Below are 26,757 nucleotides of genomic sequence, written 5' to 3'. Positions count from 1 at the left end.
CATTTTGAGAGGTATGTCACATCTTCATTTTGATCCAAGGGGAATTGCTTGTGTAACTTCTTGCTTGCTTGCAACTTCTTGGCTTTGGTTCTGAGAGTTGGGAGTTTTTGCTTGAAGATTACAATAGCACAGAAAAGTCATTGCTTTATTTCTTCTTTGTCAGAGCTTTAAAAGTCACTTATGTGTAATTGGTGATGGTGGTTTTAACTGCTACCTGTGGTTCCTGTTATGTTGGTTTTCTCCATCCTAGAAAAAAGATCCATTCAAAAAGTAAAACTCCATGTGTATAGTTGGCAGTCTCCTCTAAAATCTGTTTTCAAGGACTTTGAACAATACTTGGACAAGGACTGCCAGGAGGTTGGCTGCTACTTTCAGAGTTTAAAGATTATCTTAATTTATATTTAGAATGCATATACATTTTACATTCTCATACTGGGACTTCTTCTTACCGAACCACCTCTAACTTAATGCTATTAATTTGGTTTTACTTGAAATGTGCCAGAATAACATGTAGCAGCAATATTTGGGAAGACTGTTTCAGAGAGTTAATTTCTTGCTGACACTCATCTGAATTACTGCCTCTGGTCTGGGAGGGTGAGTTCTGAGCTCTTTAAAGCTGCTGAGCATTTGGTTTTTTTGGGGTTTCTTTTTTTTCCTCCCCTACTCCTATTTCTGATAGGCCTAAAATAGATGTTGCTGAGATATCCAAGAATCCTTGAGCAGAAAGGGGGGGGGGGGGGCCCCCATCTTTTCTGAGTGTATCTCCTTACATGGCACTTATCACAGTAATGTTCCTGCTAACTATTCCTCTCCTATGAAGTAACATCATGACTTTTAGTTGCTTTTTTATTTCTTAGAAACAATTTGTTCCCAATTTTTGAAATTGCTCAAGCCCAAGTTTTTCTGTAGCAACAACTTTAGTGAAGAGAATTCCAGAAATGAATAGGTTTGAAAAAGTGTGATGGAATACAAAGTATCTTATATAAGAAGTCAGAATTTTTTCTTCCTGCCTTTTCTGCCCAACCTCTTCTTTGTGCTGTTCAAGACCTTTGTTAGAGCAATAGCCCAGCTGGATGCTACTTCCTCAATTAAGCGAAGTTCAAGAAATCAGCTGCTGCTTAAAAGAAAACTACTCATTGTTAAGCTCTGTATCTTACCCCTCCCAAGGTTAAAAATGTCCCTGCTCCATCAGCACTCCCAATGTAATATGTCCCTAGACACTGAGAGGTGTGCCTTCAAGGGCATAAACAGTCTTTTACCGAGTTACTTATACAACAATTTCTAAAGTTGACTTAATGTTAGTCAGCTATACTAAGACTGGTTTCCTGGGTATTTTATATAACGTTGATGTAGTGTTTCACTTTGTATCTCAAGCATTATGTATTTTCAGAACTGCATGATTATTGAGAAGAATCTCTGTCAAAAAGAACTTCTGTGTCCCCAGAATGGTTATTACCTGGTTACCATTTCTGAGCTTATTAGGTTTCGTGTAATTTAGTTTTTTATGATTTTTTAGAAATGTGTCTGGAGCAAAGGTTTTCTTCCTCTTCTGAATTTAGTAAGAGTGAAAGTCTTTTAGAACTTCGTGAATTTTAACAGAGGTTAAAAATCAGGTATGATTGAGTGGGCATAGTCTAGAAATTTAGTCTAGAAGTTTTCTTGTCAGTAATACTGTGGTTTACTTGGTTAGTGTTGAAGAGAGTTAAAAGTACATTAGAAGTAGAAGTATATAGGTAATGCCTATTTATTACCAATGCCTGTTTATTACCATGGAAAATACACCAGATGCAAGGAGCACAAGAACACTATTAGAGCAAATTCTCAGCTACAAAAGACTAGTTTTCAACATGGTCACTAATATTTCTGGGGCATTTTCACCAGAGATGAACGTGAACCTGCATGCCATGCTCATGAAAATCTGCACCAGTGGAGGTGACCCACTGTCACTGTCACCACAGTGTTACCACAAAAACATATAGCACCCAAAGGTTCACTGTGATCACATCCCCTGTTTGGTCTCCATAAACATTCACCAAGTGTCACTGAATGTCGATGGGTGCCATCTTTTCCTCATGGAGAAATTCAGTGATACACTATTGCTTCATACACACTTCCATTTCAGATGCCACTTAGTCAGACTGCCCCTATGCTGCCATCTTTCACACAGGAACAAAATGTAATGGAATATCATTGGGCAGCTTTAACTTCTACTGCCATATCGCCAACGTCTTCCTCTGACATTGCAGTCCAACATAATAAAATAGGAAGCATTCAGTGTGGAGCAGCCCTTGTGCATCACCTTTATATCTGGTCTAAGTAGGCACAGGTCCATTGATTTAAGTGAGTTTAGTCCACCAAATAGGATATTTTTTTAATATAAGGTCATGTTTCTGGAAGCTTGCTAAGATCTTAATACCATGTTGAATTTGTAGAACCTTACTACATCTTGTGACCTCAATTTACTTAAACTTGCATGTTTTCTACTCTAGTAAGACATAAATAAAGCAGCTCTGTACACTATGCAAGCTGCAGAGATCACAGTGCAATTGAGGACACTTCCATGGCTGCTACTTTCTGAATGATAAGTGCCTTTTCCCTCCATAAACCAAGCTCATTATGGCAAATGTCCAGCAAATAGTGGTGTAAAAAAACATTTGGAAGCAACCAATTCACTGCCTAGAATGTTAAATATTTATTCAATAAAACAAGGCTACGTTTAAGTAATCTAAAAGGGGTAACTTTTAAGCCTCAGCTAGTAAAACAGCGGTCAGGCTTACTCTGGCTGATAGTTTAATAAAAATGAAGGACAGAGATAATTTAAACCAAACTGTCCTGCTAAATCACTATATTTTAATGAGCACAACCTGCAAGTTGCATGGAAGTGGAAGTTCTCCCCAATGCTGCACTGATTTTGAAAGCAAAAGGAAGCTTTAAGGGGAAATGGATGAAATGGTTCCACAACAGAAATGTGTCGCTTGTGGTAGCAGAATGCTAGCTGGGCAATACACGAGAATTATGCTTTAAATGATAGCCAGGTGAAGGATTTCCTCCTGCGTGGAGGATCCTTTCTCATTCTTATGACAGCTTTGTTATAGAAGGTGCCTTACATTTGAACTTTCAAGACTGAGAATCTTTTTTTCTGCTATGCTCTTAAAATCTCTTTGTATTTTGTAAGATAAAGAATTTTTTAAAAATCTATTTTGTGCATGTCTTTATATAGAATGTATATATCTTTATATATATAAACAGTGAAAGATCCTCTTGTAATATGTGAAATTAAATCTGTCTTCCCAGGCCAGATAGTGGTTTATCTACTGTGTTATGTTGCTGCTCACACAATGAAATAAAAGATGCTTTAGAGAGAGCACATAGGTACCATTTTCTACAGACACCAGTATTTAAAATTGTAGACGGATTTTAAAATGGGCTTCTCTACCTTATGCTTTTTATTACATTCTTACTGAGCGATCCATGATTTTTTCTGCCTCTTGAAGTAGCTGATACAGTCTGCTTCCATAGCTACAACAGTGAATTTCTGAAGTTGGTAAATGACTGTGTGCAGTTTGTTTGGTTTGTTTTATGTTGTTTTCACTTATGGGTTTTTTTAACCTGTTTTTCTACTTTCAGTAAGTTTCTAAGTTCTAGTATTGAAGGATTTTCTATATAGATGGATATAGTTTATCCACCAGCTTGGCAAATATATTATTCTTACCTGTATCCTTCCTCAGCCCACAAATTTTTTGTCACCAAATGTATGGCAGCTGTTTCATCCCTGTAATCATTTCAGTTACCCTTCTCTGTACTCTGTTTACTGCTACTGCATCTTTTTTTGAGAGCACATAATACTCAAGATGTGACAACACAGAAATTTTACATAGCAGCAGAATGCTCAGTCTTTTTCCCAGTCTTTATCCTTCCAAATGCTACTCAATATTTTGTTGTCTTTTTTTTTTTTTTTTTTTTTTTTAATGCTGACAGTGATTTGAAGAACTGTCAAAGAGAAACAAAACACAAGTTGCTTCTACAAAGCTTTAACTCTCAGTTCCAAGGTCAGCATCATGTAGATGTGGTTTCAGATATTTTCCCTTAGAAAGAAAATATTTGTCCTAATTCTGGGTAAGAGAGAAACTGCATGCTGTTGGGCAGTGGAAATCCAACTGTAGGAGTCCTGCATGATTATTATTAAAAGTAGGAGTTGGTGTGAACTTGAGTTGATGTTTTACTACATAAAAAGTTGTTTTAATGGGATTTTAATCCAAAGATTTACTGAAATTTTTGAACAGGGAACATTTACCAAAGGTCCTAAATGATTTCCAGGTCTTTCCTTCTGAGGTTATTTCATTTTCTTCAGTTACAGTATCTGCTTGTAATGTCTCACCTGATCGGAAGGTTCGTGACTGTAACAATGCCAAGATTTTAACGTAAACTGAATGTTTCTACCTTGCATTTTTCTCTCTCTTGTGTTTTGAATTGTGTTATATTTTCCAGGTAAACTGAAATTAATCTTCTCTGATCAGAATTCATTCTGTCATCTAACTGTTTTCCAGAAAAGTCTTACTTCTATACGTAGAAGAAAGTATTGCCTCTTCAGCTTTTCAGTAATTGTCAAAATAGGAACTTTAGTGTATCCATGCACATACATTCCTTTTTCAGTTTATCTTTTAGTGAAACACATTCTGCAAATTCCTGATGCACACATCTTTCTTTTTTATGGTCATTCTCTTGAGAAGTAAACTGCCAGGCTATTCTGTAATCATCTTTGATGTTGTAATAAATACCGTGATCTTTAAAGATTTTAACCTTTAACCAGTTAAAGGACAAGTCAAAGAAACAGATTTCTAGATAATTTTAAAAGAATATAGACACAGCAGATAAGTTGAAGTCTGTGTTTGCTGTGTATCAAAACACTTTCCAACTCAGAAAGATAGAATTTTGTTGGGTGGATAGCAGACAAACTTGTCTCAATTTAGGCATTTATAAAATATGTGTATATATATATTCAAAATGTGTAGTTATCTGCAGATACAAGTACTGAGTCTGCCCAGTGCTTGTACACAAGTTGAAGACTTTATATGGATGTGACTCCAGGCAGTGGGTGCAAGTCTGACTGCACAAAAGTTTGCCCAAGTCAGAGGTCGGTGGCTACTGGTAGTGTCCTAACTGTATATCCTGGTGTATGTCCACTCCTTATTTCAGGGGAAAATTGTTGGTCCTTTTTAAAAATCTACTAGGATGTCACTGGGTCTTAGAGTGAGTTCAGCACTGAAAGGGATTAAATGTTATATTCAGTGCAGCAGGTGATGACTTCATTCAGCTCAGGAGAAAGTCCTGTACTGAGGCAATACTTCAGGGTCCCCACCTTCCTTTAGCAATAGCTTTGTATGTTGCTCTCCTAAGCATTTGCTGTGTGGGAGAGTGTGTGCTTACATCATATATTTCAAAATGGACATATTTATTTGAATTTAGATTAACTATGTTAAGATGTTAACTTTTTTTTTTTACTTTTTAGTTACACTATTGTAATTTCATTCTCCCTTTTTGTTGTTTTATTTTGAGTTTTCTTACTGCGTGAGAGCAAAGCAAAGCATGAAACATTGAGTTTGTAGGTGTAATAGTGGTGTGCACAAGAAACATGAGAGAGTATGTGAAGGTTAAGTTTCCCTCTCTGGCAGCTGGTCTATAGCAGAACAGATCTGCTTAGCAACAGAGGCACCACAGGGATTTGTTAAGAACATTTACCCAGAGTTGACATTCTGCCTGTAAGCTGCCACTCATGCTGACCTCTATCTTCAGGATGATAAGGGAATTTTGAAGATGTTGTGTTTCTGCATAAGTGTTTCAGAAAAAAACACTGAAAAATCTTCAGAAATTCTCTGGATTCTTACTTGATATCAACATCTAATTAAATTATTATTAACTGTTACTTAGGTCAGTTTAGGCATATAAAAGATGAAATAAGGAGAGGACACAGCTTTGAGTTTGGCCTTGCACGGTGCTTGAGGTTAGCAAAAGGTATTTCAGCCTTTTTCTAAATAGTGATAATTATTCAGAGATAATTTTCTATCGGACCCTATGAATTAAGGATATACTTCCTAAAGTGTAGATGAGTGCCTCTTTGGTCTTTGCTGTGGTCAGTTCAATGAAGCGTGCCCTGTGGAAGGTAGGTTGGGCTCCTATAAAACTGAAGCCCGATGTGAGCACTCCTTGCAGCTCAGCAACATGAGGCAATTCCTGAGGTTCCAGCAACAACAATGCACCAACCCTCAGTAAAATCTGCACTGCACTCAGGTTGAGCAGCAGATGTTCTGCAGGCACTTTTCTAAGCATTCTTTTGAGTAGTTGTCTCACTGTTTCTCTCTGCCCATCCTAATTCCACCCCTTGGCAAACACTTGAGTCCCTGTCATTTGTTGTTGTTATGGTACTTTACAACTAACAATAGTATGTATTTGAGCTCAACATATTTATTTGTGTATGTACAATCTGAAAGAATGAACTTGAATATGAAGGACTGAGGACCAAAATGTTATTGTGCCTGTCACTGTCAGAGTAAAATGAATTAATGGGTACATGAAAAGAAGGAAAGAAGGATCCTAAAAGAAAAGCTCAATTAGATATAACTGAATAAAATGTTTCTTAACTTACTTCAGAGCTAAAACACATCTAATTTTGCTGTTCTATTTATTTGCTTCTGGATCAGCTGAGTTCCCAAAATGAAAGTCTCCTCTGTAAAGACTACAAAATAATACTACACAGTTTTTCTTTTATGTGATTAAAGACACAGTTACTCATGTTAATGTGTCATTTTAAGGAACTTGAAATCTTCAGCAAGGTTTTGTTAGTACAAATGCAACTTTTTTTGTTTTTTACTATTCGGGACATTATGTTCAAGTAAACTGCAGAATATAAGTTATTTCTGGCACCCAGGGCACAGTTTGTGAACTGATACAACAGTAACTCATAAATTTTCCATCTGGATGATCACAGTGCAGTAGAAATTTCTTGCTGTGTTGTCGGACTAGAACCAACTGTTGTCACTGGCTGACCTTTGTTTTTAAGTACGTGGGAACATTACTGAAAAGCTTCACATCATAGAGAAGGGCTGTTTTTGTGGTGAATATCTTTATGAAGCCAAAGACTTCATTCATTTACTTCTTTTGAATAGAGCACAGGATTCCCTTTCCTCCCCCACTGCAAACTTTCTAAAGTACAAATGAGCCAGTTTCTTATCACTTAATCTCACAAAATGTCCTGTAAGAGTCACTAGCTTGTTTCTGGCTGACTAGCATCTCACTTGAAGTCATCAGTAAGTCATTTATAATTAATGTTCCCATAAGAGCATCCGTTTGCGTGTTCTTCGGGTTCTTATTATTATAACCAAAACAATCATGTTATACATAGCAAAATAATGTAACATTACTCACTGACCCACCTGCAGATGCACAGTGTTTTGTATTCAGCAATTTCACACACTCTGGAACCTTATTTGGCTTTGTTTTAGGACTTCATTTGCTGACTTTTCAGTTAGTTGCCCTAAACCCTAGAAACAAAAAGTACTGCTGCAGTATATCTGTGATATAAAGACTTGCCTTCTCATCTAATTGTCTCTTTTTTTTTTTCCAGAGATAATGAATACTTTCTCATAAAATTATTGTCAGATGAGTATTTTATCCCATTATTTTCATTATCTCCCTTAGCTAAGTTCCTTTCCCATGTGATATCACTGCTGATAAGCCAATTGGCCGCATTCTGCAGGGAGTTTTCTTTTAGTTGCATGGCATTGAATTAATTTCCCCATGCACTCAAAGACATGAAATAGAGGACCAGGTACCATAGAAAAGAGAAAATATAATGTCAGGACAGAACCAGAACCAGACCAGGGGCTGAGGTGGCACCTCTGTGTAAGCTCCCCAGTAAAATACCAGCAGGTAGAAAGTTGTTCTTAGAAATTCTTAAGTGCCTTCAAAAACTATACAGTCAGTTCTAATTGCAAGACAGAGTTTATATTTTTCCTATAAGAAACAGAACAAGGGAATATTAATAGTTGTCTGTACATTGTAACATTTTCTGCAAAATGACATTTTGCAGGCTTGATAAAATTTTCCACAGTGTGCATCATGCCAATAACTGAGAGGTCTTTAAAATTATCTTACCAGAACTATTCTTCTTTCCAAACACAGAAAAACAGTGAGATCAAAGAATTTCATAAAAGGCTCCTTTCACAGCTTATCAGTTGTCAAATGAAGGTATTAGTGAAATGGCCTGAGAAGCTTTTCCTACTTGATACCCCTTTTGAAGTGGCTAGAACCACAAAACGTACCTTTTCTGTTGAGGATTCCAGTTGTGTTTCTCCAGTTGTTTCAGAGAAAGAGCACAAAAAGCATCCTACACCAGCTGGCACAATTCTGGGGACCCTGTTCTTATGTCAGGGTGTGCCTAGGCATTGGGAGCAGGCAGGGTTGACCTTTCCCTGAGCTCACCATGGAGTTCGTGGTTCCCAACACTTCAGCATGGGGAGAGACTGAAAGATTTGCATCAATTCCCAGAACAGTCCATTGAGTAAAGAACACATCTCTCTCCAGAATAATTTGAGGTTAAAGATTTTCCCAAAGATAGGAGTCTTTTGTTTCAATTCATTTCTAAAGGTGGAAGGTAGGAGACTGAACTGATGAAATGAAAATCCCATGCACCTTCATTGCAAGCCTTTGGCTAACAAAATCCACATTTAATCCTTATCGAAGCCCCATCTGACCATTAAAATGTGTCAGAACATTAAATATTGTATTACGTGTGTCACAGAACACATGTATGCAGAAATGTAATTATTTTGTGAAGTGAAAAATAACTATAAAATTGAAGATGTTTAAATCCACATGATTATTTTTAAGAATCACAGTATGATCTTTTAGTCTGTTTAGGAAATTCAAGTTGAGCCAGAATTTTACATCATATTCCCAGAGACTAAAATGAAAGTTATATGGGGAGCAGGCTAACAACTGTCCACCTAATGTTTTAGTGCTACATTGAAATAGTCTAAACTTTATCATTTTAATAACAATATTAATGAAATTTTGAACTGCATTTTTTTTAATTAGTCATAGTATGAGTCTGATACACTGTGTAATGAAATATATAGTGAATTCAGTCAAGATAGTAATCTGAATAATTATGTGGAAAAAAAGTAGGAAGCATAAGGGATTTGTGGTTTACACAGGAAAATGCTATGTATGGAGGACATAATCTTCCTCAATTATTCTGCTATATATGATAGTTCTAATAGTGTTGTTCTTATTCTTATTATCTGTATCTTATAATACTTGGAAATCTCTGAAGATGAGGATCTGTACATTTCAAAGGAGATATTGAAGTCAGTGGATCTTGCTGGTCGAAGTAGTGTGGAGTTAGATTGTTTGCATAATTGAAATAATCAACTAAACTTTTATAAAATTGTGCTCTTTTCTCTCTGTTTACATATTTCGGATAGCCACACTTTCCTTCATTTTGGACAATTTTAAAGTATTATTTGATCTGTCTTTGGAAAAATCATTGAACAATACTTCATTCTTGAATGGCAGTCCAGGTAAAACTTAATCATCCCTTGATATTTTTTTAAAGATACTAGGTGGTGCCATGATGTCCTAGCTAATTTTTCCTGTTCTGAATCTAACCTGGAGTTCTGTGACCTACTGCCAGTACATAGTAGTTCCTCAGCACCTCATGCAGACAATTTATCTTAATGTGTATAGGTTAGCTATAGTTTCTTTGTTAAATAATGCTGTGGGATTTGTTAGGAGCATGAAAAACATGCTAAAACTTGCATTCTCTTCTAGGAATTGGTATTCCACAGGGAGGCAACATAAATCTTCCATGACAAGAGCAACATACCAGGCCTGCATTATTTCCATTAGAGATCTCAAGCAAACAACTTGCTTAAAGACTCTTTTCCAGTGACTCATATTATAGTTCAGTAAATGCTACAATGCAAGTTTTTGTAGTAATACAGTGTAAAGATTTTGAGAACCTCTGGCTCTGAGGTCTCTACAAACGGAGATGTTTTGTGATCAGTTTGTAAAATCTGTAAAAATAATCAACTCTTTACATGAGAAACAAATTTGGAGAGCACTGAACAGCTTCTCTGAAAGCAATATGTTACTTGCAGTGCAGCTAGGAACTGATATTTTGACTAAGTGCAAGAGGCAATGAAAATAAATTGCAGCCATGAAAACAGTTTGAAGCGGTATTTTCTCAAGAACAGCAACAGAATGACAGTGGAGGTCAAGGAATCGTTATCAGTGGTGATTGTAAGAGCTAGTTGGAGTAATGTCAAGAATTGATTCAATTTCTAGGTGTGTGTTTTTCTCCCCCATTAGGCAGAACAGGTTCAAAGAACGCCACCCATTGCTGGCTTCTGCTGATGATGTCTTCCCAGCTTGGAGGGGAGAAGGGGACAGGACATTTCTGGCATGGCAGGAGACCCCACTGCAATGCAGTGCAGACAAAACCACTTTCCTTCCAGCAGATCAGACTAACTGAGACTTGCTGTTTCTGTTCTTAGCTCTTTGTGGGGCAAGTAAAATCCAGTTCACCTTTGCAGTTAGACCAGTGGCCCACAGCCCCCAAGAGACAGACTTGCAGCACTGAGAAGGTTAGAGTTCCCCTTGGCCTAGGTGCAGCCTGCCTGTTATCTGCAGAATAAGATAGATGGCCTTGCAAGGCTTCTTTGTACGGTTCTTAGATGCTCCAGTTTACGTTTTGACTTTGAGGGCATCTTTCAAGAACAGTAACAAAAAAAAAAAAAATTCACTTAAATGCTGAGGAAAGCTGAGTGAAACTGAGCAAAAGCCCTAGCTATAACAGTATTCACCAACTTAAGAGAAAACTTAAGAGAAATTTGAAGTTTCTAGTTGGCAAAAAAAAAAGAAGAAAAAAGAAGTAATAAAAAAACTTTAACTGGAAAATACCAATCATGTATTTGTAGTTCTTGGGAAATGTAAGATATCAGTTCCTATGAACAGGCATTTATTCCACAAAATCCAGGATTCACAGAAATTGTCACCAGCTTATTTGGAGCTCCATGAAAACATTGCTACAAAACAAGATAAATACCACAGTTAGCTATTATATGAGAATAAACACTGAAGTCAGAGACAGATTATTTATCACAGTATCTTGTTGAGAATTGTTACTCTAAATTTCAAGGGGGAACTAAATTAAAGGGTAAGAATTTTTCTTGTTTTTGTATATGTCCCTCCTGATGCTCTGATTGTGGAAGATGAGTCGTCTACTCTGGTTACTCTTCTGCTCAGGTCTGAAGATTTTCTTTTAGTTTTGTGTACAATGTGCATGTGTAATTTCCATCAGAAGAAGGAAGTGTTTATCCAAGTTCTGAGGGGTGGAACAGTTGCTGCATTTTTAGGTAATTTTAAACAAACTGAGCATCCTGTTTAAATAGAGTTAAGTAACCGCAGTTTTGTACTAGTTGGAAAAGAATTCTCTACATGGATGATATGAATAAAATATCATCTGACAATGCATTCCAAGGCTGTGACATATTTATTTGATTTCTTGTGCAATGAAAGTTATATCTTTGACTTTTGTTTTGGTAACAAGTTTACTGGCAGAGCACATCCCATTATGTAACAGTACTCTACTAGAATATGAACTATTTTGTATTTATATTTACCTGTGTTTAATATACGTATTGCTTTCCATGATAAATTCCAGTAGCCTCTGGAGTAAGCTAATTCAGCTTTCTGAAACTGAGTGGAAAATAGTGTATTCACACAAAGAACTTAGTTTAGGGATCTAAAGAAAATCAGGAAGAATTTATTCACATTCAATTGTATGAGAAATATAAATGATAGAAAAACTAGTATTTTGAGTAGGCTTAGCAACAGCAAATGTTACTTAAGATGTGCATGTTTGATGTTTTAAACGTTATAAGAGATGAACTGAAAAACAAAAAACAGTGAAAAGATTTGTTTTCAGGCTTGCAGCATGGACATACATTTCCTATTTGCAATTAAGAGACAGACTTAATTTTTTTTTTTTCTGTGATATTTCAATGAGTCTCTGCTGAACTGCATTTTGGGTCCCCCAGTTGATAAGAGTTGTTTGAAAGGAAAAAAAGAAAGAAGTGTTTATATTCTTCAGATTGTGAGTGGTATTTGTATTTGGCCTTCTGTCTATCCATGCATTGTCTTTAAGCTCCAATCTAATGTTAAGGAGATTTTAATTGGCAAACAAACAAAGATCAGACAGGTTAATGGATAACAACTGAAAAATATCTTTAAAGGGCTACACAATAATTAATGTAAACACTACATCAAAGTCATTCTGTGTCTAGACTTTCATGGAGGGTTTACGTAGAAGTCAGTTCCTAAACAATGGTAAACAAATAATACGCTGTGCAGTGTCATCTGTGAAATCAAAACTGATTGGCAAGATTATTTGGTCTTGGTAGTAGGAAGACCTTAGTCATTAATCACACCTCCACGGAAAGGATCTGAATTGAGTTTGTTATGACCTGAGAGTTTATTATTGTTGATGTTTCTGGAAACCGCCTCACTTTTTCCAATTAAAAATTTACATGTTATTCCAGAATAAACAAGATATAGAAGCTCTATCCAATGGAACATTTAAAACTTAAAGCCAAGTAAATGTAAAGTGTCGACAGAGGGAGGATGACTTAATATAGCAGTGATATTAATAAAATGTCTGTAAATACAACTAAAAATTAGAGAAAGCAGTTTTGAAGAGGGAAAGTAATGGATAGTAATCAGAATAAAGGGTAAGGTGTTAGAAGAGTTTTCTGTAGAGCTAAAAGAAAGGCTTCTTTGAATGACAAAGAGGATGAGAACCAAAATTTAGGTGCAAATACAGGAGTAAAAAAAGAGAGAGAAGATGAAATCAAATTCCTGCGTTAAGTGAAAACTGGGCTTTCTCACCCGATTGTGATAGTGACAAAGGCTAGAGGAGTCTCTTTTGGAGTCCAGTTTGGAAAACACAAAGCATCCGGAAGACTATTGAAATTAAGAAAGTCAAGAGGAAAGTATGGGATAATAGAGGTGTTAAGGCAGGCAGTCATGCATTAAAATATAGTGGTTAAAACAAGAGTCAGAAGATACTATGAAAATACAAAGTAAAGTTGACTTCTTTTTTTGTCTTGATTTCTAGCCTGTTTGCTTCATATCCACTTTTAAAATCTCTTATCCATGTTCTCTGTTGTTTTTCTTTCCACTTATTACTTTAAGTATTCTCATTCAACCATACCTTTTCAAAAACTCAATGAAAAGCAGGTATGATTGAGAGCTAAAATAAACCCTCCAAAACAATCTAATTTCTTCAGAGAGCCTATAGACTTACTTTGCATCATTTTTTGCTTTATAGATGCCAAGAGAGTATTAATCTGCAACGTCTTTGTTTCTGATCTTTCCTTTTATTTGAGTTTATGTAATGAAATATTTCCCAGGACTACTTTACATTTATTTTATTCACCAAAACATGCTTCTCAGATACTATGAAAAAGTAGTCCAAAAATAATGCAGTCCAAATTCAATTCAATTTTCCTTTAGAACAGAATCAATAATAAAGTCATAACTTGTATCTCATTTTTAACTAAGTAAACACTATGTTGTTCTTCAAGAATGCAAAATTCTTTGGGGCATTCACTCTATCGTCTCACACTTCAATACTTTATTATATCCTGGTGACCTTTGTAGCATGATGCATAGAATATTTAGAATGAAACTTAATTCAGTTACTTGAAAACTACTATTTGAGGATGAAATCCTGTCCTTACGGAACTCAAAATGGTTTTATTGGGTCTGGTAGAAAGCATATATTCAGAGTGGTAAGGAATTGTATATTGATCATTAACTTCTGATGAAAGATAAGGAAAAAAGTTTACCTAGCAAGAATTAAAATTGTGACTCTGTTTTAGTTGATGTGAGAATGATGGAAAAAATAAATGGACTTACCAATTTCAGCTGAAGTTCATAAGATGTTTTCTTCTCTTGCATCCTCTTTCCATGTATACTTGAGTCCTAGCAGATTATATCGTTGTCCTGAATAACAAAAAGTGAAAAAGAACGAAAAGAAAGAAAGAAAAAAAAATGAAGCAGAAGAGAGAGTAGATTTAGGACAGTAGTTTTTATGGGGACTGGTTATATTTCATCCAAAAATTACTGTCTTCTAATGTTAAAACTTCAGCCTGCTGTACACATGTATGTTGTGTATGGCTTTTTTTGTGCTTGAGAATTAGTATTTCCTTTCTCTAAAAATCAAATGTTTTCCTAGACACAGTACAGAGAAAAGAATTTTTGAAGTGCTCATATTTCCTATGAATTCTGATTAGGAAGCTGAAATGTGCACTCAGAGAAGCTAGGAAAATAATTTGAAATAGAAATGAACAGCAGAAAAATACAACTGAAGAGTGATTTCAATCATACATTTATAAATTGAAGTTTTAGTTGGTATACTTTTGAAGAGATGGTTAAGTAAGCTGAGAATGTCACGGTTACTCATAATTACATCATTAATCATAATTACAATGGGGAAGAGGAGAATTGCACAGTCCAACTCTGGTAATGGAGCAGCTACTAAATATTTCGCTCAGATCAGCTGATGGCAGGATATTGCACTAAACAATCCAGATGATATTTAGAATTTAGTTAGATGTTTAGTGGATATTAAAACAAACAAACAAAAAAAAAAATTAAAAAAAAAAAAAAAACACATTGGTTCTGTTTGGTTCAAAATTAGAAGCATCCAATATAAAAGTGATTAAATATGTATACTGATCTGTTAGGAAATGGCCCTGATCTAAAAAGTTCTCCATGCCAGCCATTACTTTTGTGCATCACTGGCAACCTATTTTGGAAAATCTAAAATAGCAACATGAGTGTTCAGTTTCAGCAAGTTTCAGCCAAATGTTTCAGTCCAAATAGTTCCTGTGCATGAAACACTGCACTGTATCTTTCCATGTAAGATATAATGTGTTGCAACATGTTGCAAAGCAATACTCCTACCAGGAGTACTCACCAGAGATGTTCTGCCTCTAGCATGGTGATGAGGAGCCTAACGAAGGACAATACCTGTATCTTCTGCTTAGAGATGTTCTATCTTCTTTTGTTACATGACAACACCGGTATCATCAAAGTTTTTACTTCTCTATTGCAAAGCTGACTGCACATTGTCTTATCCTTAACCACCAACTTCTGAAATCATAAGGCCATCTGAGAGCTATCAGATTTCCTTTAAAAGCAAAGCTGTAATTCTCATGGGTTCCAGAAGGAAATCAGAGGCACTACACAGGCACCCATATTTTTTCAGAAAGAAAGCAAAAAAAGTGGTTTTTAAACCCTCTGAAAAGGTTAAGTGATCTGCATCATGATCTTGAAAGTTTTGTATCTCCAAGATACGGGTGGAAGGGCACAAGATTTTTTCTGCATCCTCTTTCTGTAAGTGGCAAAAGGTAAGCCCAATATATCTAGCCTCCTCCAGGAAACAACCCTGATAGACAGACATAGTATTAAGGCACTTAATGTTCAGGATTAATGTGTATATTTAAGGTTAGGTATATTTTAAGTTTTGAGTTTTGAATCTGAGCTCTAGAGTAGATGATGAAAGGCAAACAGAAAACATTTATGAATTTCTGTACTCGTATCTATTAACTGTGTAGTCTGCAGGAATGGATTCACTGGTAGGAAACTAATTAAGTTCTATCTTGTTGGTTTTCTTTGTCCAAAGCAATGCTGCATCCTGTCTCTTTTTCTTCAAGCAGACACCATGAGCCAGAGTTAAACTGCAGTGTTAACTGGAAGTTGGAGAGGGGCTCTGTTACCTGGTCCCATGTTTGAAAAACAGTGTTCTGTGTGACCAGAGGACAAAATGTTTGTTTCCCATGAGCTAATGCAGACCTTTATATGTTTGGACCTCTTCTCATGTCACATGAGAGTTCCTTCCACCTCTAAATTCTTGCACATACAGACGTAGGTAGCTAACAATACAAAAATAAATAATCTGGTAGTAGACTTACAAACCCAGGGTGAATGTGCAAAGAGCTGAGAATTTAAAGCTGTTAGCGCAGATTAGGGTAAACTGTGCAAATCAGTAAGAAACAGCTAAAATGTAGGACTTAAATTATACTGAGTGGATATGTGTCATTTCTTTATTTATGTCTGCATCTACATTGTCAGTGTACGTCCTAAATGTTTTAAGATGTTGAGGTTGTTGGGTTTTTTGTTTGTTTGATTGATTTATTTATTTTTTTTTTTAATCTACTACTGTTCTCACTTCTGTTTTGCTGAATACTTGAATTCTGGATTTTCATTTTCTAAAACATGACAAGATGTGGTGGTTATCTGAAAATCTCAGCTGCTGCTCACAAATTAAATTCATTTCTGGTTCTCCATGGAGTAAGACTCAAAACCTTCAACTGTGAAGTGATAAGGATCAGAAGTAAATAAAAAGAACTCAATATATATTTTAATGGTGTAGTTATATTTCAGTGCCTTGTGAGAATGTGAGGCAATTTAAAAAGTTACATGAGTGTGTTTGGGATTGGCAGCACTGATATGTATAGCTTAACCATTCTATTTCATTTGTACATAACTTGAGAAAGATATTTTGTAGACAAAGTAGCTAGCTGATAAGAGATAAGAGAAGAAATAAGGACCCTGAAATTTCCTCTGAAGCTCTTCAGTAGTTGATGAAATTGACTTTCTCTCTTTATTGTTACGGCGAAATTAAAGAACAAGCAGCAGCATTTAAGGGTCTATGTTATTACTTGAAATTGCTTATAATTCCTTATATGTTGATGCATGGAGGGGTGTCTGTCTGCATATTGCTTATTAATACATTTTGATTCTATTCAATTTTTGTCATTTCACTTTGAGATCTTGTCTCGTTTTCTTTAGGTTTGAAGGCTTTGGTTGTTAGCTTTTTCAGAATCATAGCTTTTGTTTCCTTCATTTCTTGACGCAAATGCTGCAGTTGCCTCAAGTGCAGCTTAGAGCAGTCCTTTGTGTGACTAAAAGAAATTAGCTAAATAGCACTGTTTAATTAATTTCAGGACCGCCTCTTTTTCGTCATGGAATATGTAAATGGAGGAGACCTAATGTTTCAAATCCAGCGCTCACGCAAATTTGACGAACCTCGATCCCGCTTTTATGCAGCAGAGGTCACATCAGCACTCATGTTTCTTCACCAACATGGCGTCATCTACAGGTACTTTTTTGATCAAAAATAAGGTATTCTTGAGGCTCGGGGCTGGTTTTGGCTAAAATCCTCTGTCTCTTAGCAACCAGATTTAGATTAGTTGTTTGTTGCAATTTGCTTACATAGAACTTTTTTGGCTGTTTATCATTGAGAATGTTAACATTTGAATAGCCCCTGCAGCAGTCGCCAGCTGTGTGTGCCAGTTTTGTATTATAGTACAAATAAAGCGTTTTTGAAAAAGCTTGGCACGTTGTGAACCAGAGGTGACCTTTCTGCAGATCAGTGTAATCTCTTTACTTTCCTCTCTGTGCCATAGATTTCCTCTCGTTTTCTTACTCCCTGCCACTTCCTGAGTTTGTTTGTCCTAGTTGTCTTCACTCTGATACAATCGGGATAGTAGTCTGCAATGCTTTACGTATGCCCCTTCCTCTTGACTGTTTGGGTGAAGCCTTAGTCACCAGCAGGAAGTGGCTCTCTGCAGACTGTTTTGATTTGCTTGCCAGTAACCCACATCCATTTGAACCCCCACCCCCACAAATCTCAAATCTTGAGCATGTGTGTAGACAAAAATAAGTGTGGTTTTGTTGTGTTATGAAGAATGTATTTAGGTATAGATTTTTTTAGGTATAGATTTTAATAGTAATTAAAAATAAGGATTCACTTTGAAAAATTTCAACTTGTTCTCAATTCACCTGATAAATCCTTTATCTTGACATTTTATCCATTTCTTCCATTTTGTTTGCTGTCAGCAGACTATCAGTGCTCATGACAAATTCAGGCTTTCATAAACAGAGTGGATTACAGGTTTTGTGACAGAAGTCTGACCTACCTAGTAAATAAATTCAAACAATTTTTATATTCTTACCCTCTTCTGGGTGATCATTTTTTATTTGAAGTAGGGCAGACATTCTGACATTTCTTAAGCAGAAGCATCATGATGTGGATGTGGAATTTGTCACATCCCTGGATTTGTGTTAATGCTGCTTTCAAAAGTATTAGAAATTAAAAGTGAATTATAAATGTTTGATAACCAGGACTAAGCAACAACTTCAGTAAGAAGCCATTGGCTTTCTTACCACCTGGGATGAAACTTCCCAGAAAAAGAATCTCCTTTCCAGAAACATCAAAAACATCAGGAGATTGAATCTTGTAAAGAAAATGGGAATTACTGTGAAAAGAGACCTTGAGTCAAAATTTACTCTTCTTTAGAAAACTTACACTAGCTCTTCATCTTCCCCCTCAGTTCTGGGCTCCTCAGTTCAAGAAAGATGAGAAATTTCTAGAGAGAGCCCAGCAGAGGGACTCAAGGTGTCGAGGGACCTGGAGCATCTCCCTTCTGAGGAAATGCTGAGCTCTGGAGCTATTCAGCCTGGAGAAGAAAAAGTTGAGAGGGGGTCTCACAAACAGTTATAATAAATATCAAAAGGGCAGGAGTCATGTCGATAAGGTTGGGCTCTTTTCAGTGTTGCCTAGCAATAGGACAAGAGGCAGTGGACACAGACAGGAGCATACAATGTTCCATGCAAACATAATGAAAAATGTCTTTACTTGGAGAGTGACAGAGCACTGAAAGAAGCTGTCCAGAAGGACTGTGGAATCTTCTCTACTGTAGATATTCAAAAGCCATCTGGATACTTTCCTGTGAAACCTGCTGTAAGGGGGTTTGCTTTAGCAGTGGGTTGGACTAGATGATCTGCAGAGGTTCCTCACATCCCCTATAGTTCTGTAATACTGTGATCTTTTATTAATACTGGTATGATGTTTGTGTAATGGGTTGGAGTTTATTCTCTACCGCTTGACATACATCTATTTTCAAGTGTTGAATAACCAATACATGTTTCCCTTCCTTACCTGTAAAATATTTCTTGCTCCTTCTCTGCATTTATTTTCAAAGCCATATATTTGTACATTTAGATAATAGAATGTGGAAGTTTCAAAATTTTCTAAGTATCCACTAGAAGGGATCAGACAAGTTGGATGCTTTAAAAAGTGAAGAATTTTGAGGATTTTTTTTTCCATGAGGAGACTTGAGCTTATTTTCTCTTTCCAAAAGCTGGAATTCAGACACTTTGTAATCAGCAGTCGGTGCAGTGCAGTGATTTCTTTGAGACAGCAAGAAACAAAATTCAAATTGGTAAAATTACCTTCTAACGTCTTTATATGAATTTATTATTCTTATTCCTTCCCTCCTCCCATCCTTTAACTACATCCTCTTTTCACTCCTCTTATTCTCTTTTCTCCCACCGTTTCTCCTTGTCCTATGTGTAGCTTCTACTGCGTTGGCTTCTGGCATTGAGTCACCTGGTGTGTATGTGTTCTTACTGTGACTTTTTGTTAGATTCAAAATACTTTGATCCCCAGAAAAATATCATTGTGATGAAACAGTGCTTCATGATTTAAACTTTATAAGATTCCCTCAACTTCTGATTCAGAAACTATGCTGACATGTCTGTGGCACGCTACAGAAAAAAAAAAAGAAAAAAAAAGAAAAAATTGTATGTGGCATATTATATTGGGTGTAATGTCAGAAGAGGCAAAAGAAGAGAAATATCATGTATTATAGAATGAAAGTAGTGACTGTAAAAAGCAATAAGAGGAACATTAAGAATACGTGTAGTTGTATTTGGTTTGGCCCAGGCTTTTAGAAGACCTGGACATGATTATTGGGAATCAGTTTTGGGCTGACTATTGGGAATCTTTTTGCCTCACTTATTACAGTATGAAAAATGCACTGGGATCAAGTCATTCTTCCATTCTCCTAAACTTCTATTAGCTGGCAAACAAGGGAAGAGAAAAAAAAAAAAAAAAAAAAGAAAAAAAAAAAAAGAAAAAAAACCCTATGCTCTTGAATAACTACTAGTCATAACTACCTAACCTGCCTTCAGAAATTTTAATAAAGAATACTTGTCTTCTGTGTAATTATATCTCTAGAAAAAACATTGTGGTATGAAATTAATGGTTATTCTCCAAAGTGGGAAATGGTGCTTATGTGGGCAATACTTCAAGGAAAATGGGGAACATATAAATAAACTAAGATGTTTGATGGAAATGCAGGTTTCAAAATAGCTGCTGTAGCTTCTGATCTTTTTTCAGCCATGTATGTGGAAGTATTTGTTTGGAACTAAACATAGTTATATTTTTGGAAGTAAATAGCTAGCTTTAGCTCATGCTTTGGCTTGTTGGCTAGATTTTTAGAAAGTGCTATGATGATACTAAATGATCATCTTTTTTAATAACTAGTTTATCCTCATTTCCCCTGAAGTTCAAAGAGAAAGCCAGCTCCCTGTTTGGCAATAGAAATTATTCTGTAGGTTCACATCTTAGCAACTGGCACAGCTGTTCCCAGGCTTATCCAATTATCCATGTGCTGGCTGGAGTTAAGCACCTTCCTTTTGTTTATGGAGTTTATATTGGAAGTAAAGATTAAGCTCACAATTTTTATAAATAAAGATTCTGCTATTATTATATTCATACTGCGTGATAGATAAACTTTATCCCTTCCACCTTCCCTCTTATCTGGCTTGCGCTATTCAGGCACGTGTCAAGTTTGGGACTGACAGTACAGGTAGAGTCAATCAGAATATCCAAACTTTCTGTCTCTGTTTCTGGCTGTTATTGTTTGTGTTGTGCGATTGCACCATTCTGAAAAAATGTATCCAAACTTCAGGAATAAAGGGCAAGACTATGAATCTCATGTTGCTTACAAGCTGAATTGGACTTAAAACTCAATGAAGAAAGTTTGTGGTCTATATTCACTGTTACTTATCTCTGGAGACTGGTGTTATCATCAGCTTAATGTGTCTTCTCACACAAGCAAGGTATACCAAAATGGTTATTAAGAAACCACCACTTCCTTACTTCCTCTTTATACTGACCCTATACTGCATCGTGGTGCACATCTCACAGATGTGTAAATGAGACCAGTTCTCACTTAACCTGCAAGTGCTGGGCTGAGTGCAGGAATTCTTATATGAATGACTCTGGCTCTCATTTCCAAGTGAGGTGATGCAATAGCCCATTCTGGCCTGAAATACATGCAAGGAACTGTTGTCTCCTCAGGCAACAACATCAGTCTGAGGATGGGGCACCAGCTCATGAATGCACAAACCAGCATCCCTTGTTAATATTTGATAGACAGAATAACTGAGTGTATTGCAGATCTTGTTTCAGTGGCCAACATTTGCATATCATGGTGACCTCCAGCATAGTGCAAGACCATTCATATAATTCTGTGGAATGCTGTCTCTGAAATGCAGAACAAGGAAACTAAGTATAAACAATTTCAGTTTAACCGAGAGGATTAAAAATATCTTGACTGGAAAATTAGCGTCACCTATTTTGGTTTAACTCATTCTTTATGACACCAATCTGAGTGATGCAGCTGACACATCAGAGGGAATGGGTGCTATCTAGAGGGATCTGAACAGGCTTGAGAGGTGGGTCCATGCCAATTTCATGGAATTCAGCAGGGCCAAATGCATGGTCCTACACCTGTGTTGGGGCAATCCCAAATACAGATATAGGTTGGGTGGAGAATGACTTGAGAGCAGCCCTGACATTAAGGATTTGGGGGCGTTGGTTGATGAAAGACTCAACATGATCTGGCAATGTGCTCTTGCAGCATAGAAGGCCAACTGTATCCTGGGTAGCATCAGGAGAGACCTTGACCAGCAGGTCAAGGGAGGTGATTCTGACCCTCCATTCTGCTCTTGTGAGATCCCCTAAGAGGACCACCTGAGAGAGCTGGGGCTCTTCATCTTGCAGAAGAGAAGGTTCCAAGGGGACCTTACAGAGGCCTTCCAGTACCTGAAGGGGGCCTACAAAAAAAGCTGAGGAAGGACATCTTCTAAGGGTGTGTAGCAACAGAGGAGAAGAAGTGGTTTTAAACTGAAAGAGGGTAGATTTAGACTAGATACTAGGAAGAAATTATTTACCATGAGAGTGGTGAGACACTGGAACAGGTTGCCGAAGAGGTTGTGGATGCTGCCCCCCAGAAGCATTCAAGCACGGCTGGATGGGGCTTTGAGCAACTTGGTCTAGAGGGAGGTGTCCCTGCCTATCGCAGTGGGGTTGGAACTACATAATCTTAAAGGTTTGTTCATACTCAAACCATTCTATGATTCTATGATTCTTTTGGTTTCAAATGTAAGGTCTGTGAGAAGACATTGCCTTCAGATTGCCCAGCATCTGTTTACAGAGGAGTTTGTATTCATAACTTTGGGTTATCATGTTGCTCAACAATATGAAGTAGCAATCCATCCTGTAACTTGCTGTAGCTTTCTGAGGCTCTGTGAACTCTGTAATTAGTGTGTTGGTTGCAATGAAGGATATATTAACTCCAAATTGAGGAGAAAGTGAATATTAATATTCTGGTGCCAATCCTTTAATCCCTCCAGGCTTTTTTTTTTTTTCTTTACACAAATACTCTAAAAAATTGCTTGAACACTAACTCAGTTTTTTCTTGGATTATCAGTTCTCTCAGCATTCCCATCCATCAGCACACATTGGTGTTTCAGTGAGAAGAACTACCTAAAAGTAAAAGCACTTTCATTAGTGTGTTTTTACTTGAAACAAGAATATTTAGAAAGTCTGACTTCAGTATTGGTCGTATGATTCAGTGTAACCTTGGCAAAGTAACGAGGAGTTATATTTACACTGATGAAAATGTTGCATGGTCAGTGGTTAACACCTTAAAAGCTGTCATTCTCCCATGTTACCTCACTGTGTTATTTCTGAATGGCAGCAACCAAATAAAATTCCTCTCCCTCCATTTTTTGACTCTTTAAAATACAGAACTCAAACTAGGAGGCAGGGAGCATATTGAATGTGCTTGTAAGTATGTAAAGATCATCTTACTGTTAGCTTAAACAATTAAATTGCTTCTTGAGCCATGGTCTATGAACAAGGGCAAGAAAGACCATGTACCTCATAGAGCATACTCAGACATAAGTGCAGCAATATTCTGAAATCTGACCCTTCCCCTTCTAAACTGCCCATTGCAAGAGTCTGCTACAGAGAAGCTAGTTTACTTTTGGCTCAAGTGTGCAATAAGCAATTTATTTCCATCCCCTTCCATGACAGCAGGAGGCAAGGCATGAGTTGCACTGCAGTGTATGGCTGAGTCCCAGAGCACCCAGGGATTGCTGCCAAAGCTGCATTACCGGACTGACTCTTCCTGCCAGATTTGTGGCCCAGGGTACATGTGTGCTCTGCTCTGTATGGTCCGAGTTTCCCAAACCAGGTGGGAGTTCTGATGGGATTTTATTCAGTGGCCTCTTTGCACTTTTTCTTGATGGGTCTAGGCAAACCAGCAGTCATGAAATGCATAAATAAGCAGAATGTCTTCCCGCAGGAAAAGGCAGTGGGCTGGGGTGGAGAGGAGCTGGGCCGAGGGAGATGTGAAGCAGGAAGAAGGGTTGGTTCCCAGGCTTCTGGCATTCGGACCCAGGGTGTCCACCCTGCCATCTGCCTAGCTTCTGCTTTGTGCTAAAGGATGCTTGCTGGATAGGAGAGCCTTTGACAAGGTTTCCAGCTGTGGAAGAATGAGTAAAGACTGTGGGAATAGGATATGAACCCTGCAGTCTTGCCAACAGTAAAATGCTTTCTAAATTTCTCCTGGTTTTGTAACATAAGAAAATCCTTAGTTGGCGCTTGCGTAGGAGTCGGGTATGCAGTGGAGCAGTGCTGGGCAGTAAATAGTTAGAAGGACAGAGCAGCAACATTGATCTCATCTGGGGAATGACAAGGTACTTCCAGGGGGAGTTCCCAGTAGCAAGGTCAGCATTGTTTTTTTGCTTCATGTTTATTTGATGCAAGATTTTCTTGTTTAATGACCGTTTGTATAGTGCTGTATTCTGTAAATAAAGCTATGACCTTTACCTTCTGATAACAGTATAGGAGTGGGTTAATATTAAATGAGAGAGGGCGGGGAGTGGGAATCTGCCAAAGTTAATGCCAAGTTTACATTCCAGCGAGGGCAGCCATGTTCCGGTGCTCTCAGTAGAAAGGCCAACAGCACTTTTGAGCAGATAATGGCAGCTAAATGCTATAGAGAATGTTTATATTTATTTCTGGATAAATGTCAGTGATTTTAGATGATTGATGTTTATGCTTTTGTTTTTATAACAGGAAAAATGTGTTATCTTTCTGAATTTGATAAGAAGATCTTAACTGAGGGAAGCCTATACAGAATAAAAATCACAAGAGTTACAGCACATGTAAAACTGAAATATACCAACATAAGGCAATCCCTCCAGTTTCCCGAAAGCACTGAGGCATAGCTTTGTTTCTCCAGAAACACGTACACTGGTTCCAAACAAAGCCGCAATCTTCAATTTTCCAAGAGAAGGAAAAGAATGTTTTTGTTTCTCCTTGCATTAAAACTCTGAAGTTCCTTCCTAAATTTGATTCTGCTGCAAACCGACAAATGATAGGACTGAATTTTGCTGTGCCCTTCAGTCATGTTTGTCTTCAAACAATGGAAAATATTTCTATAACTCAGTTGCAGCGGTGTTGAAACTATGTCATGTTAAGGGTGAGGCTTTGCCTTTTTGCATGCCATTAACTGCTTCTGCCAAAGTCTCACAGTAATACAGAAAAGGGCACAGCAAATGTGGTTCTAAGGTGACAAGCATTTCATAGAGTGTTTGTCATGCTCTTGGGATGCAACAGAAAAATTGGAGAGGAAAGCAAAATGTTAGATGAAAATTTGCAAGGACCCTCTTTAGCATTTTTAAAATTTTAAATATACTAAACCACCTTTCAAAAAAAAAAATTGGATAACACATTTTGATGAGGGCATTTACATATGGCTTCTATGTTTTGATTAGAATCTCGCTATATTTGGCTGAAGGTTTGCATTTAGTCTCTTCAACCCCTCTTCCCCCCACTTTGCACTCCCTGCTTATAAAACAGCTTATCTCTTAGACACTGCTCCAGCAAACATCTCTGCATGCAGATCACTGTACTCATAGGCTGATTCTGACTCTGTGAGACTACTCATATGTGGGTATTGTGCAGTTTCCTGTATGATTTAGGACCCTTTGGTTCAATTTTAATCATTACAAAAATGTTTACTTTGAAATAGAAGTCCTCACTATTGTTTAAAAACAAAAAAATATGTTGCTCATCCCTGCAAATGGCAATGGAAAAGGAGAATTTAGCTAATCTGAATGGCAACATAGCTGTGTAACCATTTAAACTTTTGAAAATATTAAAATCATCCATTTTGCTGGCAACTTCATAATATTATGTAAGAGAACAGAAATAATACTGCTCTCGAATAGTTAAATATAATGTCCAAAAGAGCTGAACCAGAGAAGAGGCAGAAAGTAAGGAACCCAGCATTTTGGGGAGTGCTTCAAACTCTTTGCTGCCACTAGAATAAACAGTACGGGGATTACATCAGAAAGACCTTGAACGGAGTAGGTGCAGTGTAACCAGAGAATCAGAAAATGGAACAGAATAGATCAGGTGGTCAGGAGTGTGCTGAAAATCACCTGAAAGCTGAGGAGTACTAAGTCCGGAGTGTAAAGAGTCACTCAGCTTGCTTTCCTGTGGCAAAATTAATGTCACTTCTGTCCTTTGCTGCCAGTGGTTCCGAACATGCAACTGCCCAGAGCAGCAGCCAGGGGCAAAAATACAGTGATAGAAAAGGATCTTCCTGATGTCACAGCTTCAGTTAAGTGTTGCTGTCTGAGCTGCACGTGTTGATCACCTCTGTTCTCCTTGCGACTGCTACAGGAGGCCTGGGGCTATTTGAACCCTGAAACATGCAGGGGCAGATGGAACCAAGCAGGGCAGTTCTCATACTGTGGCCAGATTGAAAAACAAATGTAAAGATGGAAGGTAGGCCTCACAACCCTGATAAGTGAAAAATAAGCAGATTGCTTACTTCGACAACATAAAGATTTTTTTCTTTGAAAAGAGAAAAAAAAGGTAATATTCGGTGTATAAGGAGAAGCTCCAGTGTGACTTCTTCCAATGTACTTGCCGGATACGTGTTCACTTCTTGCCTCCTGCTTCTGGAATTTGTTTCCATTAGTCAGTCTTGCAAAACAACAGTGAAAGAGGGGGGAGAAATAATGCCTATACTTACATAGGTGTATCTTCTCCTCCAGGCTTTAATTTACTCCTTCTAATGTATGAAACTGTCAGAAAATACAGTTCTTCGAAGTATGTCAAATGCAAATAGTACGTGCAGTTGTGTATATTTTAATGTTGATTTGACAGTAAAAACTGTAAAAATACTCTTCATGAGGTGTTCTAGTCTTAGGCATATGATTGCCATTCAGAGGGGAGGAAAGGATGAGAAGGCTTAGCAGTGTAGCATGTAGAATGGTTGCACTTTGGCATGAAACTGAATAACGTAGAAGAAATGCCCTAAGAAAAAGAAATAAAGAAAGCTAGCTGACTAACAACCTGAGCAGAAGAACTTTGTGTGTGCAAAACCTGGAATATTAAGTATAAAATTAAGTTGCAACAAGTAAACATTATAGCACTTCAGCAACTATTTAGTTGATTTATTATAAGGTTTTCAA

General features: G+C 37.2%; 1 protein-coding gene across 2 annotated transcripts in view; it reads left to right on the top strand.

Annotated features, from left to right (window-relative positions):
• The window catches only part of PRKCE (protein kinase C epsilon), a 271,611-nt gene that overhangs the window by 202,608 nt on the left and 42,246 nt on the right, over positions 1 to 26,757 (top strand). For both annotated transcript variants that reach the window (XM_042887118.1, XM_042887126.1), the window contains one exon: positions 17,073 to 17,227. In XM_042887118.1, coding sequence (XP_042743052.1) covers positions 17,073 to 17,227 — 155 coding nt within the window. The remainder of the gene's footprint in view (positions 1 to 17,072; positions 17,228 to 26,757) is intronic.

This window comes from Lagopus leucura, unplaced genomic scaffold, assembly GCF_019238085.1.
Source record: "Lagopus leucura isolate 7727_CA_CO unplaced genomic scaffold, USGS_WTPT01 Super-Scaffold_73, whole genome shotgun sequence".
NCBI classification, from domain to species: domain Eukaryota; kingdom Metazoa; phylum Chordata; class Aves; order Galliformes; family Phasianidae; genus Lagopus; species Lagopus leucura.
The sequence above is the reverse complement of the archived record's forward strand: the minus strand, read 5'-3'. Positions and strand labels throughout refer to the sequence as shown.